Raw genomic sequence first — 17,906 nt, 5'->3', positions numbered from 1 at the left:
TGTCTCTGTACAGCACAAAGTACAAGGGGGTCCAAACACTTTGACGGCCCTATGGGCATTATGATAACATTAAATAGTTTCTTCCTACTACTTCCTTTCCCTGAAGCCTTAGATCCAAGTAGGGGGCTCTTAGTGGATATGATGCAGAGGTGTAGCGTTCCTCGCATCCGACATGGAAAAAGGGTGACAAAAAGGGTAACACTGGAACTGATAAGCAGGCTAAATGGAGAGTATGCCCTGCAAGACTGGATTATGCATTGGGAAACTGATGGCTCAGATGAGGGGAAGAGAAGGTGCCCTGTGATGTAACTGACACTAGCAGGATGCACAGCACATTTCTAGCTGTGGGAAGAGAAGCGGGTACCAGAAAGTGTGTGTAGCAAGGGTGGGGGGAGAGTGAGAGGGGATCTTGGCAGTGTCAAAGGATGAGCCATCTACTGTGAGGACCCCCAGTAGCAGAAGCTAGCAAATCAAAGGTGTTTTCCCTTCTCCTGTTACATCACACCCAATATTCAAGATCTCTCTCCAACAAGCTACCAGAAAGCCAGTTAAAACAAAACACCATAAAAACCGCACAAAAAACGGGGGGAAAAAAAAGCAGCTTTAGAGAAATCTTAAATGTGACTAGAAGGATAGATCAACCTGGACAATCCAGACAGGGTCCTTTGCTTAAATATATGCACTGTTGCCTTGTAAATTTTAAGGGTGTGGTTTTTAAAACTGCTCAGCATCAGTTAACTCTGCTCCCATTTAAGACCACATGAATTTTACCATTGCCTTAAATGGAAGAAGCAGAGTTAGGCCAGCGTTTAGTGCTTTGAAAAGCCCACCCTTAATTCTTATTAGAAATATGACAACACTTTCCTATATAGTTAAAAAAAAATCAGCTTATCCAAATTGAAGGTATGTTAAAATATTCACAGGGAACAAAAGCACAGAGCTGAAACTAAAGTGAACACTGCACTCTAGAGAAACGTAGACCATCCTTCAAATTATAGCTGTATCAGATTTTCTTAGCTGAGCACTCCATATGAGTGCAACAGTAGGTATTTAATGCCAAAACATTTAAAGGACATATTTACATTTTGAGTCTTGCAACATACCTATCACCGCTGTTCGAAAACTGAAGGCTGTCCACTTTGTCCTGCAAAAGAAAAGTTTTTAAGAGAGGTTAGAAGTTAATTTTTAATCAGGAACTTAATTTCTTTTAGAAAAATGTACATAGCCTTCTTTACAAAAGACGTTAACATACAGGATCAGAAAAAAGTATTAGCCAAGTCCCAGAGAATGTGATCTCTTTTGCAACACTGCAGAAAACTCTCCCATTTCAGAACAATTTTGATTAAAGTTTCACAGTACAGAATATTTTTGATACTAACTGGTACATATAATTGAAAGGTCAGCAGATCCCTATACAATGATCTTAGTAGAATTTGCTAAGATTCTGACCCTAAATTTAAATTGCAACTTTTAAAAGAATGGTCCACTTTTTAAACTCATCTTGCTAACATACTTGGAATGAATTTGTGAAACTTTGCAGACCCATCAATAAGTAGCTTTCCATTAGTAACTAGGCACTTAAATTTGAATTTGGACTTTCACTGTCCTAAGCAAGTTAGAATCTAGAGGAACTGGTTTCTACAGCAAAATTGTATTTGCGCAGAGTAAGCAAGTTTCCCCCCACTCCAAACACACAAAATAGTTAGCTATTCATATTCATCAAGATAAAATGAATGGGCAAGGAGATGATGTACCCACACCAGAAAATTTGCAAGTTTTGGAAGTCTTCTCTAAAGGTAATGATCAACACTCCAACTCTTATCACCTCCCAAAACATATAATTAAAATGAGGAAGTTAAAGTATTATTTGGAAAGAAAGCAACTGAAACAGGGATATAAGAAAGACAGTAAGTATTTAAAAAGCCATCAATAACGCTTGGGAAAAAAATTTAATCACCACATTTAGACCACATAGTTACAGATAAAATGTAATTCTCATACATCTTTGACAGCCTTTCTTACACTCTGACCACTAGTGCATCACAACTGACACCCATTCTAACATTTAAAACTTCTAAACAACTTCAGTCATTTAAAAAAAAATAACCTGCCAGAAGAGTGTTCTTTTCTCCTTGGCCTAAATATAGAATCCTCTCCACAAACCACACCCGCCCATGGCCCACGACATGCACTACCCCATCCTGCACAACTGATAAGTTTCTTTTTAGCATATTTAAACTTATGAGCTCTGGAAATATGATTTTTACACTTTAAGTGAATACACCACTTCCTAACAAGACAATTCTTGTTTCTGACCCTGAAAATTACCAAGGTAACTGCCTCTAAAACTGACATGTAGGAGGTGTTTTAAACATATTTAAGAGATACAAAACTATCAGAGTCCTGTACAGCTGGACTCATGGTGCTAAAGGTGCCTTACTTCACAGGCAAATGATACATAAAAAATTTAAAAACTCAAACGCTATTTTATTAAGCATGTGGTACACATTATATACCACACCTTCATGTATTAAGGTTTATTGGCACACAAGTAATGTAACCATCCCCAATTCATACTGATAAAACTGTGGTCCTATGGAATTAGGAGTTACCTGCCCCTCCACCCCCACTCATTCTCTCTACGGATTTTTTTTTAAGTCAGCATGCTTGCTGGTCTACATTCCTCTAATGCTTCTGCACCCATAATAGAAGGTAGATATCTGGTTCCTACAGGAGATGAGCAATAAACAGGGGAGGAACACTAAATCAAGTTACCAAATAAGGTAGTAATAACAGTTACAAGAACCAAAGGAGAGAAGCTAAGTTTTTATGGTATTGGAGAGGACCCAAGATCACAATGTCTATAAACACAAAGGGTCAAATTCTCTCACACTAAGGCCTCCTTTTACAGTTCTGCAAGTGTGAAGTAAGGGTAAATGTAATTTATTCTTGCTTTAAGGCTCCTTTACACTTCCAGAGCAGTATAAATGTGAATCAGGCCCCAGAGAACATCTATAAAGGAAGGATTTTTTTTTTTTTTTTTTTTTAAGCATGGAACATGTTAGAAAATACTTAGGCTAGCCATTAAGTTATTAACAGTAAGAGCAATTGAAGAGAAAATTGGGCACCATCACTGAAGATACTCAGTCGGTTACATAAGCCATTAGGGAAAGCAATGTTGGGAGCAGTCCTGTCAAATACAAAGAGTCAAACTAATGCAACTCAAGTGGCCTTTAGTGATCCTAGAACTTATGTTGTAAGAAGAAATATTTATTGAAAATAGCCATAAACTGTATTTCTGATCTAAAATAGTCACTGAATTTCAAATTATAGCATACAGTATTGCAAGATTAAATCCATAGGTGATAAATATAATCATTTTAACATGTATAACCTATATTTATTAACGCATCACAAATGAAAGTACACACTTCTGTCTTGCATGTTTAAAAAGGGTTCTACTGTTAAACATGCAAGACAGAAGTGCGTACTTTCATTTGTGGTGCAGTAATAAATTGCATTTATACTGCTGTAGAAGTGTAAAAGAGCCTTAAAACAAGAACAAACATTTACCTTACTTCACACCTGCAGAACTGTATAAGGAGGCCTTAGCGTATGAAACATACCTAAAATAAAACATACTTAAAAGAACATCATTGTGATATGTTCCCTCAATTCATTTAACCCATATAAAGTGTTTCAAGTTACCGTCACTTAAAATTTTGCATACTGGAAAATCTAATCCAGAAAACTTTTAAAGCCATATCTAGAATGCTGCTAGAAGCCCCAACACAGTTCTTTAAGTATTTTAAATAGGTGACTTGTAGATTTAACAATCTTACTTACAGCATGGCTTTCCAGTTCAGCTATTTTTTCAGGTGTTTCAGAGCCAAAAAAATACATCCTGATAACATGATCTGTACTGCCTGTTGCTAGAAATGTACCACCTGAAAATTCAAACAGTAATTAAAAAGCTGACACAGATAAGAATTTTAATTTGTTACAATATCAGGTAGAACATGATAGATTAAAATTCTGACAAATGTCAAATTTCTTGCTGTTTTCCCACCACTATACAAAGGTGGAGTGAAAATTCATTTTTTTAAAAAATCCTTTTTAGCCATAAATAATAAAAAAGTAAAATCACTACATTTTAGTATGAAAGATTAAAGGAAACAATAATAATGAGAACTTTCTAAAACAAGGTTGCAGTTAAAATTATATACTGTTTTTAGAGTAGAAAGACTTCTCCATACTTCAAAAGAGTGTGTTACACTGGCAATTTTTCACTGGAAATATCCACATATTGTAAACGAAATTAAGGGTCAAGCGGAGAGATTTTATAGCAGGGAAACAGTAAAAGAGTGAAAAAAATCCAGACACATTTTTCATTCTCCTGCTTTTATTTATAAAGAATTCATCCAATCACTGGGAACTGAAGGAAGCATAGTCAAAACATACAAGACATTAAGCCATGTGCAAAGTGCATGCAAAGCCAATAAATTCACATTACACATTTTAAATATACTGTTGCCCCTTATAAGTATGCTGGTCAATTTCAGGGCCTTATAGCTGGTCAGTTTTGGTTACTGGAGAAAAACTGATAGGACCTCACACTGTGTATTTTATTTACATTATGTACATGTATCTTGTTTCTCTTAACACAGATGAATCCAACTCCAGAAACCCCAGCTCAGTCACCATCTGGAACAGCTACCTTCAGCGCTGTCCCCCCAGGTCTCCAACGGTCCTCTTAAGGGCTACAGAGCCTTCCCCAGCCCCGATGAGCTATCACCCTCCAATCACAAGCCAGAAAGGCAGCAGCAGATCTGTCACAATACCTTCAGCCAACCTACTGTTTTTGTGATAGATCTTCAGAGCATTACTGAACGCACAGAGCACACACACACACACACATATATATATATACACACACACACACACACCCCCACTGAAAATGCAAGAGATCATGTAGTTCTCTAGATTGGAGGTATCGACAGGGCGTATCAGACATCTTCTATAATGTTATGTAAGAGCCCAACATTGTATTTACACTACACTCTTGTTGCTCAACTAGGAAGAGTGCTCCAGAAGTAGCTGATGTGCTCAGCACAGGAGATGGCAAAGTAGCTTACAACTGGACCTTGCAACAAGTTCTTTGTTAAGAAAATCTTTGTCCATTCTTTCCCAGATGCTGAACGTTACCCATCTGCTGGCCTGATCGGCTGTCCCGGAAGATGCCCTACCTGCCCGGAGCCTGCATCCTAGGTGTTATGGAAAGTTTGCGAGGTTCATCTGTCTCTGACGACTACCCCATGCTGCTCATCCACATAGACACTTATGATACTGCCAGGTATGACCCCAATCAGATCAGCAATGACTGCAGGGATCTGGGAGCAAGTCTGAAGGAGTCAGGGGTGTAGATTCAGATATTATGGAAAACCTAACTATAAGATTTGTTAAGCATTGGAAGAGGCTTCTGCAGGAGGTTGACAGGGATTGCACACTGGAGGTTTTTAAAAACAAGTTGGACAAACACCTGTCAGGGATGGTCTAGGCATGCCTCGGGGCAGGGGGCTGGACTAGATAACCTCTAGGTCCATTCTAGCCCCTACATTTCTATGATTCTATAGAACAAGGCTTTGTAGGAAGAACAGGATAAAGTTATATGGATCCTTACATCCAATTCTGGAGTGTAAGGAGAGGAATTATAAGACTTATTACAAATGTAGGACAGTTGAAATTGACAGAATGTGTCTGTACATTAGTGGAAAAACCAATATCAACATGCATACAACTTACCAATGCTAAAAGAAGAACAAAGCATCTGAACTCCAGGCCTGGATTTCTCTGTAAACTTCACTGGCCGATTACTTTAAAAGAAAAAAGTTGCTGAAAAATCAGGACATGCAACGTAAAGATTAAAGGTTAACACAATCTTTCAAAATCTGAGTTCACATTGCCACAAACACATGCACAATCACCAATGTTGAGGAGCTAAAGTGTGTATGTTTTCTTTGTGAGAAGTTGGAATTACAGTAAACGTTTTGATTTTTTTTTTTTTTTTTTTTAGGGCTGTTGATCTCATGCGATTAACAAAAAAATTAATCACAATTAATCCGTTAATCGCACTATTAAACAATAGCACACCAACTGAAATTTATGAAGTATTTTGGATGTTTTTCTACATTTTCATATAGTATTCTGTGTTGAAACTGAAATCAAAGTGTATACTGTTTATTACAAATATTTGCACTGTAAAAATAACAGTATTTTTCAATTAATCTCATACTAGTACTGTAGTGCAATCTCTTTGATGTGAAAGTGCAACTTACAAATGTAGATTTTTTTTTGTTACATAACTGCACTCAAACAAAATGTAAAACTTCAGAGCCTACAAGTCCACTCAGTCCTACTACTCATTCAGCCAATCGCCAAGAGAAACAAGTTTGTTTACATTTATGGGAAGATAATGCTGCCCACTTCTTATTTATGTCACCAGAAAGTGAGAACAGGCATTTGCATAGCACTTTTGTACCCGGCATTGCAAGGTATTTACGTGTCAGATATGCTAAAAATTTGTAGGCCCCTTCATGCTTCAGCCACCATTCCAAAGGACATGCTTCCATGCTGATTACGCTCGGTAAAAAAATAATGCGCTAATTAAATTTGTGACTGAATTCCTTGCAGGAGAATTGTACATCCCCTGTTCTATTTTACCTGCATTCTGCCATATATTTCATGTTATAGCAGTCTCGGATGATGACCCAGCACATGTTGTTCATTTTAAGAACATTTTCATGGCACATCTGAGAAAACGCAAAGAAGGTACCAATGTAAGATTTTTAAGGACAGCTACAGCACTTGACCCAAGATTTAAGAATCTGAAGTGCCATCCAAAATCCGAGAAGGACGACGTGTGGAGCACGCTTTCAGAAGTCTCTGAAGAGCAACACTCCACTGCAGAAACTACAGAATCCGAACTACCAAAAAAGTAAATCAACCTTCTGCTAGAGGCATCTGACTCAGATAATGAAAATGAACATGCGTCAGTCTGCACTGCTTTGGATTTTTAATCGAGCAGAACCCGTCATCAGCATGGACACATGTCCCCATGAATGGTGGTTGAAGCATGAAGGAACGTATGAATCTTTAGTGCATCTGGCACATAAATATCTTGCGACGCCTGCTATAACAGTGCCATGAGAACGCCTGTTCTCACTTTCAGGTGACATTGTAAACAAGAAGCGGGCAGCATTATTTTCTGCCAATGTAAACAAACTTGTTTGTCTGAGCGATTGGCTGAACGAGAAATAGGACTGAGGACTTGCAGGCTCTAAAGTTTTACATTGTTTTATTTTTGAATGCAGGTTTTTTTGTACATAATTCTACATTTGTAGTTCAACTTTCATGATAAAGAGATTGCTCTACAGTACTTGTACTAGGTGAATTGAAAACTACTATTTCTCTTGTTTTTATATAATGCAAATACTTGTAATAAAAAATATAGTGAGCACTGTACTCTTTGTATTCTGTATTGTAATTTAAATCAATATATTTGAAAATGCAGAATATCCAAAAATACTTAAATAAATGGTATTCTATTGTTGTTTAATTGCACGATTAATCAGATTAATCGCTTGACAGTCCTATTTTTTTTAAATATATTCATAAATTTATGAATACACAGCCTAAAATAGCAGAGGTAATATGGAAACCCCACAGTTTGGGTTCTCTCTCCTTTGCAAATCTGATTTACACACTCCATGACATATCCAGTAAGTGCTATGCTGGTGACATTGTACCAAGTGTGGAGCTTGGCCTACAAGGGTAAGGTATGTCTCAGGATTCTGCAGCTTCATGTAATTTTATGAGGTATAAAACAGATTTAAAAATCAAAGTTTTGTAAAGATATGCAACTGTTGAGTAAAAAGCTTGGTTTCATGCTCTGTGATGATGCAATGTCACCAGCTAAGCATGTGTTGCAATCACTCATGGAACAGATACTGATAAACATGGATCTGGGAGAGATGAAAAGGTAAGATTTTAAAAAGTCCATTATATACCCAACTTTGTCAACTAAGAAAAAATCCTACAACTGAAAGGCTGTTCTACTCCAAAAATTAACTGTAAAAATGGCATTATAGGTTTCCATGCTAAATACCTTAATGACTTCCAGAACACATGTATTTTGTTTACAAAACCCCCTCATAAGGCAAGAATTGTGTCTTATGTTTGTACATCACCCAGCACAATGGGGGCCAAATCCTCATTGGGGATTTTGGACACAATAATATTAAATGTAAAGTGCTTTGAGATCTACAGTTGAAATGCACTATAGAAGTAAATATTACTTGTATATATTTTTTAAACTTATTTTTTAACTACTAGCCCTATAAACAAACTGGGAACAGAGAGTGAACCTGGGACTTTTCTGTGTCATGTATCATTAAAAAGCTCTTTGGGCCAAATTATGCCTTAGTAACACCTTTGCAACTACACTGCTTTCACTGGCACAGGCATAAGTGATTTCTTTTCACAATCTGAATTAGACTTTTTTGCTCAAGTATTGGAAGTTTCCACATTAGACATACTGGAACAGTTCAACAAATTTGAGTATTCTGTATTAGATATTATGAACACTTCCATGGAAAAATATTAAATATATTCTGATCATGGATTCCTGCTTAGTACTAGGAATAGCCTAATTACTAATTTAGTAAAAAAATTGCATATCAAAACAGTAAATTGTGGCAGTTATGAATTGAATGACAGCAGCATCTTTTAAATACATTTTTACACACAAGTTTCATGAAATGAACAAAAGTAATGGGTCCCAGAACAACAGGACTGTCAAACTCAAAGACAGCAAAAATACCTTTACGATATGGGTCTAATATACTAAGATTCTCAATTTTACTTTTCCCACAGCATTTCTGATGTCGTAAGAAGCTAGTGAATTGGTTTGTTTGTTCCTCCAGACAATGAATCAATCACAATTTTGTAATGAATGCAGTGTGTAATGGCACTTAAAATATTCTGTAGGCTGTTGTGTGGGATATTAAGCTTTCTGTGTATAAACATCAAAAGATTATTTATACGTAACAAGTCAATTTACACCCCCCAAAATAACTGCCATCTTGTAATCAAGAAAGGAGAGACGACATTTGAAGAGCTCAACAGCAACCCACTTACATACCTGAATTTCATGGAATCTGCATCCCATTGCCAAAAGCAAACTGTTCCATCTGCACCAGTAGATACCATGTAGCGCATGGAGCCTTTGACCATTGGACTAAACTAAAATTAAAGCCATACACAGGAAATGTTAAAATAAAAACTTGCCAACTTTTTCTTTTTAATGACAATGTTACCTGTTTGAAATTATTTTATAAGTAAGGAAATAAGTTAACTTTTTACAAATTCATATAATTTTTTAAAATTATTCTAGATTCTAATGAATTATGGGAACAGTTGAAATTCAACTGTTGACACAAACAAAGTTATAGGTCCTGAAATCAAAGGTTTGCGTCTTAAATTCCCTTTTTAAGTTGGGTTTATCTTGTGTATTCCAGCCATGACTATATTTAAAAAGAAAAAAAGAGGCAAGTGCAGGAGATGTTTTACTCCTTTTAAAAAAAACTCAATTGACTGTCGCAGTTCACTGAAAATTTGTCAGTGAATCATTCTAGGTAGCAAACACAGAATTCTAAAGACAGTGGAGGAAATCTGCACTCAGCAGGTACTTGTTATAAATTCTGTTTTAACCAGGTCACACAAACTAGCATTGTTTAACCATTTACAGGTACTTGCTCTGTACATGTAAGTTCACATACTGATGTTTTTCTTTAAGGATTCTGATTCAAAGCTACACAGGTGGCTACCTATTTAAAAATAGCTACACAGGAGATGTGAAAAGCAACATACATAGTGGTTAACTTTTTTTTAACTCTTCCCAACACCAAAAACCTTTTGTAATTTTGTAAAAGTAGCATTAAAATTACAAAGCTTAGCTACAGCCAACAAGAAAATTCAACACAACTGTCTCAGGTACAAATACTCAACAAGTCCACCAGCCTACTCGCATTCTGCATTTTAAAAGTCAGGGATAATGGGTGCTGAGACAAAGCCATGCTTACAAGCACCACAAACTGTGCAGGAATGAAAAGGAACCTCAACTCCAGAGTGCTGTAGGGAAACAGAATTGGGTGAAAGAGAGCTCATCTTCTACTGATTTCTGTAAGACAAGGGGGTGGTAAAGATGCCAGCCTTCCACTTCTCTCTCCCAAACCAGCTTGCACTGGTGGCAAATTGTATACAGTTTCTAATAAATAACCTGCTGTATGATTTGTTAAAAGTGGAATTACAAGGTCCTAAAATATGCAAAGTTTGGAAGACAATGATTAACACACAGCACTCACATTAAAGTACATTATATATTGAAACTAGACAGTGGATTACCTACTACGCACAACAGAACATACAGAACACACTTGTGCATGGTTTGTTCCCAAAATAAGAGTCCTATGGTTGCATGTTTTAAGGTAAAGTCAGAAACTGTGGATTGCTGTTTCTCAAGCTTAGGGTGTTTTTCTTAACACATTATCAAATCAATTTAATTCTGAAATATAAAGTAAGTTTAAAATAAATTAATATTAAACCTGAGAAATAGTTCTTTGAAAGGAATATTCCGAACATCCTAACATACAAGTGGGATGTGAAACTGATTAGTCTATTTTTACTCTAAACTGAGAGAAATGGAAACAATGTAAGTGACAAGAGTAGATTAGATATTTTAAAGTATTGATTTTAATAATTTATGTTGACATAGAACAGTTAAGGTAGCATGTTTTCGTGCGTATAGGAGTTTTATTTTTGTTTTGTATCCTTCAGTATTAATATATTTTCTTTTAAATGAAATATGTAAATTTTATCCTAATATTGTCCTTTTATTAAAAAAGAATCAAAACTATTCTTAACTTTAGGCACCTATAATTTTGAAAATTCTGACCTTAGTAAATGTCAATACCAAACATACAGTTTGAAAGAAAATTCAGTCATGTCAAAGCCACAAAGTTTAAAATAACTTGCCACATTTACCTACCACTCTACTGCCGCTCCCCCTCCAACCTATCAGAACTTCAATTTGCTGTAAAATTTTTACTGGTTAGGAGTTATTTGTCTCAAAATACAAAAGTAGTAACTAATTTTCACTGTCAGAGGGTATTAACATAACAGAGCCATTAAATCCAGGCTCTTATCACATGGGCAGCAGAATTTCCCTAGACTTTGGCCACCAATTGAGAGAGTCAGGTACTTGTCCTCCTATAGGTTAGATAATCTTAGTGCATCCTATGACTAGTATAACTGCTATTACTGAATTAATTTCTCTTTAGCTTTCTTGACTCATGACACAAACACATCCCTGGTCATGTCTACATTAGAGGCATTACAGCAGCACAGCCATAAAACTGAAGCTATTGTTATCTATCAGCTCTGTATTCTTGGGGAACCAGAGTGCAGTACCCAGCCTGTCTGACTCACAGAAGACCTTCCCCCTCCACCCAGCCTTTGCTTGAACCAAAGCAGATCAGAAGAAAGACTTACAAAAAGCAATGAAAAGGCAGTGGGGGAAGACAACTAAACTCCTCTGGACAAGGGTGACAGGATTAAGGAAACTCCCCTAGCCTCATTTGCATCAAAGATGGGACAGGGATGCATCTCCATTAGCATACAGAATGGAGAACCAAGATTTCCAGGCAAGAACCACACTGAACTATGGGACCAGAAAAGCAGGAAAGCACTGCATGATTGGGATCTCTGCTCCAGATGTTAATGAACCCACACCAGCACACACCCAGCTCAGTAGTTATCAGACCAATTGTACTAATAAATCCTTTAATGGTATCCAAAACATTGAAGCTGCCTAATTGCACTGTGGGCTCCCTGGAAGGAACATCGCCCATTGCCAGGAATGATCAGCTCCTATTGTCTAGCCTGAACAAAACAACTTTGGTATACTTCCTTGAGCCATCAGTTTACCCACAAACAAATCTAGTGTTCTCCCCTGAACCACTGTTCTTTCCCTACAAAAACCCCTACACATGCTCATGTGTTCTGATGCCTGGATCCAAAATCTGCATTAGATCCATGGGGACTGAATCTTCTCCTAACTGATCATGCTGTGGGCTCTGCAGGTCTCCAGCATTCCAGACCCTCTGCTACCACCACCACCTAGAAATCCTGATCGATTCAAGCTTCATGGAGTGATGAGAACCCAACTCTCTCTCTCTAGGTATAGCCTTCTGACCTTCACTTGTGTGATCAGTTATAGTTTTCTAAACCTGACTTATAATATTAAATCTAACTTAAATTTGATTATAAAACTGTTTTGTTTTTTTGGCTCCCCTATAGTTACCTGGCAATAAATAACTTTCATGGTTAAGCTGGCTGCTTCTCTCTCTCTCTTTCCCCCGCCCCGTGGGTGTTTTTTTGGCTTCCTGATTTGCTCTGCAGCAACCCTCCTCATACCTAAGATAAAGATCCCTGCAGTGCCCAAAAATCCTGTGTGGTCTGCTCATCAAGTAATGTGAAAGTGGGAATAGGGACGTGCTGAACCTTGGACATATGAGGGTGGTAACTTGCAAGTGCTGCTCGACCCAGTCTGCTAAGTCCAGGGGCATATAAGGGTGGCAGACTGAAAGTGCTGCTCAGCCCAGGCTGCTCAGGCGTACTCTATTCCGGTGCAGTGCCCAGGGCATATGAGGGTGACACCTTGGAGGTGCTGTTGGACCCAGCCCGCTGAATCCAAGGGCCTATGAGGGTGACAGCTTGGAAATGCTACTTGACTCAGCCTACTGAGTCCAGGGACATGTAAGGAGTTAGCTTGGGAGTGCTGATTAACCTGGTCCTCTCAGATGCGCTGTGTTAATGTGTGCGTGTGTGTTCTCGTTCATCTGATTCTACGGCTGGAAGAACCCCACCCTGGGGAACCTAGGTCCTGCAGGATAGCTCCATTGGGAGGAAACTTTCAGAAGAGAGAAGTAGAGCTCTGTATGAGAACACAAGTGACACAAGCAGTACATTGATAGAATTACAGAACCCCCCCACCCCCCCCGAAGAGAAACTCTAATAAATGAGCATACCCCAAAGTAACAGGTAAATCTGGTAACACTGTGCCACTCTAACGCTGCAGCATAGACACAGACTACAGTTACGGAATGGGTTTTTCCTGTCACTGAAAGAATTCCAACTTTCAAAGCAGCAGTAGCTGGGTCAGTGTAAAAGCTTTTTTTTGGTTGACCTAGCTATGTCTACCCCAGGGATTAGGTTGGCACAGCTACGGTACTCAGGTGTAGATTTTTCCACACCCCTGAATGCCGTAGCTTTGTTGACCTAAGTTTTGAGGATAGATTTTTTGTGCAATTTATCTCAGATTTTGTTTACAGGTTTAGCCAGCCTAGTGCCTTCAAGTTTGCTTTTTTTATAAATGGAATTCTGTGATTTGAGAGCCACATGGGGCTGACTGGCTTCTCTCTTCACAAGACTTGTCTCTAAGGTGCCACAAGTACTCCTGTTCTTTTTGCAGATACAGACTAACACGGCTGCTACTCTGTAACCTGTTTAATGTCTGAACTTCTTTGTTTGCTTTTTGAACATCTTGCATTTCAATTTATTGGAACACCTATAATATTTATATGTACTTTCCTCAAGTCAAGACCTTCACAGTATTTAAGCACTGCATGAATTTTTTTAAAAAAACACTATCAGCAGCCAAAATTCTAGTGAGTTAGAAGTGTAGGGTGTATCAATCAGGTCGAGGCAAGAGAACAGCATAATAAATCTGACTCCTGAATGTTGTCTTTTACAGTATTGCTGTTTGTTTCTATTTGGACAATACTTTTCGCTTACACACCTTTGTCAAAAGATGATACTGGATTTTTATTCAATACTACAATTCTTACTAACAGCAAAATAAAACCACAAGATCAAATAAAACACATTGCTTTCTGTTTTACACTAAAAAACAGTCAATGGTTTTTACAATGATTTTGAAGGTATAAAACTAAACATCATTACGTTATTAGTATGTTTTAATGCTTATGTGCTATTAGATGTTAACACAAAGCTACTACACAAAGGATAGATATGCCCATTAATTAGAAATATACCTGTAAAGATGTAATGGATCCCGTGTGTCCCTGGAGCACAGCAACTGGTGCGCAAGTTCTCAGGCACCATACCCTGATCATTTTATCACAGCTTCCAGCTGCAATCATAGTGTTTTCATAATTCACAGCCATATCTGAAATCTCGGCTGAATGACCTCGTAGTGTGGCGAGCAAGCGGCCATTGTGAGTAGACCAAATTTTCACCAAGCAATCATCTGAACCCTAAGAAAAAACGGTTACAGAACCTGGCATAAGTTCAAGTTTATAAAATACTCAAGATACGGTCTGCTTCAGTTTTGTTTTTAAAGATGATGAACTCCATTCTGAGTATGGAAAATTAAGATTTTCTATTAAACCCTGCTTATGCTATTGGTATTTATGGAACCTAAATTTAGTCATATCGCATAGTGGCTCGAGTCACAAAAAGACATAGGCACTTTGCCATCCCTTGGAATCCACAGCCCTGAGTTAGGCACCTAGGCTGCTAATATAAAACAAGGGGAGAATTATGCACCCAAGAATGGAATCCACAAAAACGAGCACACAGTGGAGAGCATCTTAAATTAGCCAATAGGAAATACTGAGAAGGATGTGAACTAAGCCCCACCCCTTTAATCGAATTAGGTATCTCTTTCTACTTGGGATTCTCACCCATGAACCTTCACCTGGAGTTAGGTGCCTAAACTGGTTTTTTCAAGAAACAGCCATGGAAAGAAGGAGGGAGGAGGAAGCAGCCTCCAACTTTTAGCCCAGTGGTTAGAGCACCCACCTGGGGTGTGTGGAAGACTCAGACTCAATTTCCCCCTCTGCCTAACACGGAGTAGGGACTTGAACTTGGATTTCCCACCTCTCAGGTGAGAGCCCTAGCCACTGGACTATAGAGTATTGTGGTGTGGGTCTCAATCTCTCCTGTTGAGACTATTCCATTGCGCATAAATAATTAAATATTCATTGAGCCAAAAAGAGAAGAAAAAAAAATAAGTATAATCCAAGAGCTACAGCACTCACCTGAGAGGTAGGAAATCCAAGTTCAAATTTCTTTGCCACATCAGGTATAGGAGAGAAATGAACTAGGAACTCCCACATGCAATTGAGTGCCCTAGGCACTGGAATAAGATTATAAGAGAGGCTGCCTCCTTCTCCTCCCCCCGCCCCACCACTCCCTTCCAGCACTGACAGAGTGTTCTGGCAAGCTCTGAGAATAACTGGATCAAGCCTCACAAGTGGGGCAACACCCAGTCTGAAGACCCTGCTGGGGTTTAGACAGGAGAGAGGCACAATGAGTGTGTGCATACTCATTAGCAGAAACCTAGGCATCTAAGGGACACTGCTGGTGGGAACTCAGAGACACTGAGGAATTTTAGACATCAGTTGAGCAGAGGTTTTGAGGATCTCAGTGGTGTCTAAATGTTGGATTTAGGTATCTAGCTTCCATTTTAGCTGCTTAAATTATTTTGTTACTCTAGCCCTAAGTGGAAAAAAGTTAGTTTCAGCCTGTTTGATGACACAAAAGCGATCCCTTGTTATTTTGGCTTACTCTGAAGTTCACAGTACCTAGTTTCATCCAAATAGATAACAGCAGTTTCTGATATCAAACACAAGCAGAAGACATTTGAAATGACATCAAAATAATTGGACTTTTTGTTAATTTTCCCTCCACTACCAAATCCCCAAAATAATGGCTATTAAATAAAAGCTCTGTCCCATAAAACCAGCCGCCTTCTCCACTATGCACAAACATGCAACACCCAAAACAGAAATGTATCAGAGAAAAAAGCATGTATGTAGATATCAGTACCTAATAAGGAATAACAGCTAACAGAGTTCAAAAATGCCTCCCTCCATACACATGCCAAACAGTTCACCCAAATGAAGTGCAGGAGATAATTATCTTTTATTTCTAAACTTTAAATTTTGAGGTCTGAATATTCCAGGTATAAATACTGAGCATTTAAAAGCTACTTTCCCGATATCCAATTAGAAATAGTTCTAGAAGACCCATCATTCACAACATAAACTCACAGTAAATATTCTGTGTCCAGTCCTATCAAATGCAACACAGTAGACTGCAGAGAGATGGCCAAGAATCCGCCTATGCATCCTTATGTGCTGATACATACTTCCTGGAAACGATGTTCTATATGTTGCATACCCAGTTAATTGTTTTGCACGATTTACTTCCACTAAAACAGAAATACAAATAGATTAAAGAATGCAAGCAAAAAAAAAAAAAAATCATGTGAAAAGCCATGTTTAAAAATTATTTCTAGGGGGCCTAGATAATAATAATTAAAAAAAAAAAAACAGGTCTCCTGTAGATAGCCACTCTGTCTTGCTTCCATAACCAACAGATTACTGGATTTAGTAAAGTGACTCTCTAGCTTGTGCACAGAACTCCAAAATTTATTCTGAGCTTGTGGGTTTATGTTACAAACAAGTGGGGCATTTTTTTAATTTAACCTCGCCCCAAATAAAGTAGTTTTTTTTTTTTTTTACAAAAACAGACAGCATCTTCTATCTTGTATTTTGCCATGTACTTTCATAAATTAGGTAAACAGAGTCCTTTTAACCAAACACCACTGACTTGCAGATCCCATAAGTATCTCTATTTGCTTATTAGTACACTAGGTTTTTTAAAGCAGAAAGACTTTCATTTAGAATTTAACATCTTACTCCTGCAATGAATTCTACATGGGTGGACCCATGTGATCATGCAAAGCCCCACTGAAGTAATATGAAAATTCTAAAGGTAAACTTCTAGAGCTGGTTCTTAAATGCAATTTCCATCACTATTTATATGAAGAGAAGCATCGGGAGTATAAGTGTGAAGAAATACATATCACACTAAAGTTCGAAGTGATTTTATCATCTACGTACCAAGGTTTGGTGGAGGGCCATAGTTCACAGGAATTTCAGGAGGTCTTCCTCTACGAAGAGCAGCTAAAGCAGAGCCCTTCCAAACAGTATTCCTGCAATCTTTAACATCAATATTAGTTGCATAGAAAGTTACCCATAAGAGCACATTTCAGAAAAGCAACACAAACGTTACTGTTCTAAAATCCATTATAAAGTTTAGCAAAAATAGTAATGAACAAGCCTGCCAAAGGGCCTCGTACCGCAATATTAAGTTTAATAAGAGCTGAAGAAGCTCAGAACCTCACAACCTAAAACTTTCCAACAACAGTTTGAAAGCCTAGTTTTAAGACAGGTTACGATACTGTCCTGGCAAGGGAGGTTTGATAATGACACACTTAGTCACTTGCTCCAAAGGCTCAGAGGACTTCAGTTATTTGTGAAGTACCAACCTACTCATTTCTGCACAAAATGCAGATGCTACATTCTCCAGTAAATGATTTACTAATTGAGTTATTATTTGCATTACTAATGTTGTGATAAATAAAGCAAGAAAACTCTGGCTATTTGAAGTCAATGTATAAAGTTTTCTTGCACAATATATTTTTAGCACCGTCTTCATGGCAGTTTACAGATAATAAAAATAAGATCACATATATCCAGGTTATTCTTGAAAAGTATTTTGGGTCTCTTTTTCCAAAACAATGGAAGCACTTAGATTTATTTAAAACTAGAAGTTCCCGCTCAAAAAGCTGCACTCTGTCCATCTAATATCACCATAAGAGATACTTTTTTACATATTATATGTAAGTAGCTAGTACTACAGATCGGGTTGCACAAGCATTTCCATTCTACCCGTTTTATATCCTTCCAACCTTACCA

At 37.8% G+C, this 17,906-nt stretch overlaps 1 protein-coding gene across 3 annotated transcripts in view; it reads right to left on the bottom strand.

The window, feature by feature from the left end:
- The window catches only part of BRWD1 (bromodomain and WD repeat domain containing 1), a 109,488-nt gene that overhangs the window by 84,972 nt on the left and 6,610 nt on the right, over window positions 1–17,906 (bottom strand). For all 3 annotated transcript variants that reach the window (XR_014714419.1, XM_084651259.1, XM_084651260.1), the window contains exons 6-12: window positions 17,049–17,147; window positions 16,194–16,354; window positions 14,172–14,393; window positions 9,200–9,300; window positions 5,803–5,873; window positions 3,847–3,947; window positions 1,104–1,144 (exon numbers count right to left, since the gene is read on the bottom strand). Coding sequence is in view for 2 of the 3 variants with exons in the window: in XM_084651259.1 (XP_084507385.1) it covers window positions 1,104–1,144; window positions 3,847–3,947; window positions 5,803–5,873; window positions 9,200–9,300; window positions 14,172–14,393; window positions 16,194–16,354; window positions 17,049–17,147 (796 nt within the window). In the remaining variant the exon portion in view is untranslated. The remainder of the gene's footprint in view (window positions 1–1,103; window positions 1,145–3,846; window positions 3,948–5,802; window positions 5,874–9,199; window positions 9,301–14,171; window positions 14,394–16,193; window positions 16,355–17,048; window positions 17,148–17,906) is intronic.

This window comes from Lepidochelys olivacea (genome assembly GCF_965140295.1).
Source record: "Lepidochelys olivacea isolate rLepOli2 genome assembly, chromosome: 1".
In the NCBI taxonomy this organism is placed as follows: domain Eukaryota; kingdom Metazoa; phylum Chordata; order Testudines; family Cheloniidae; genus Lepidochelys; species Lepidochelys olivacea.
Note: the sequence above shows the minus strand (reverse complement) of the source record. Positions and strands in the feature narration are given on the sequence as shown.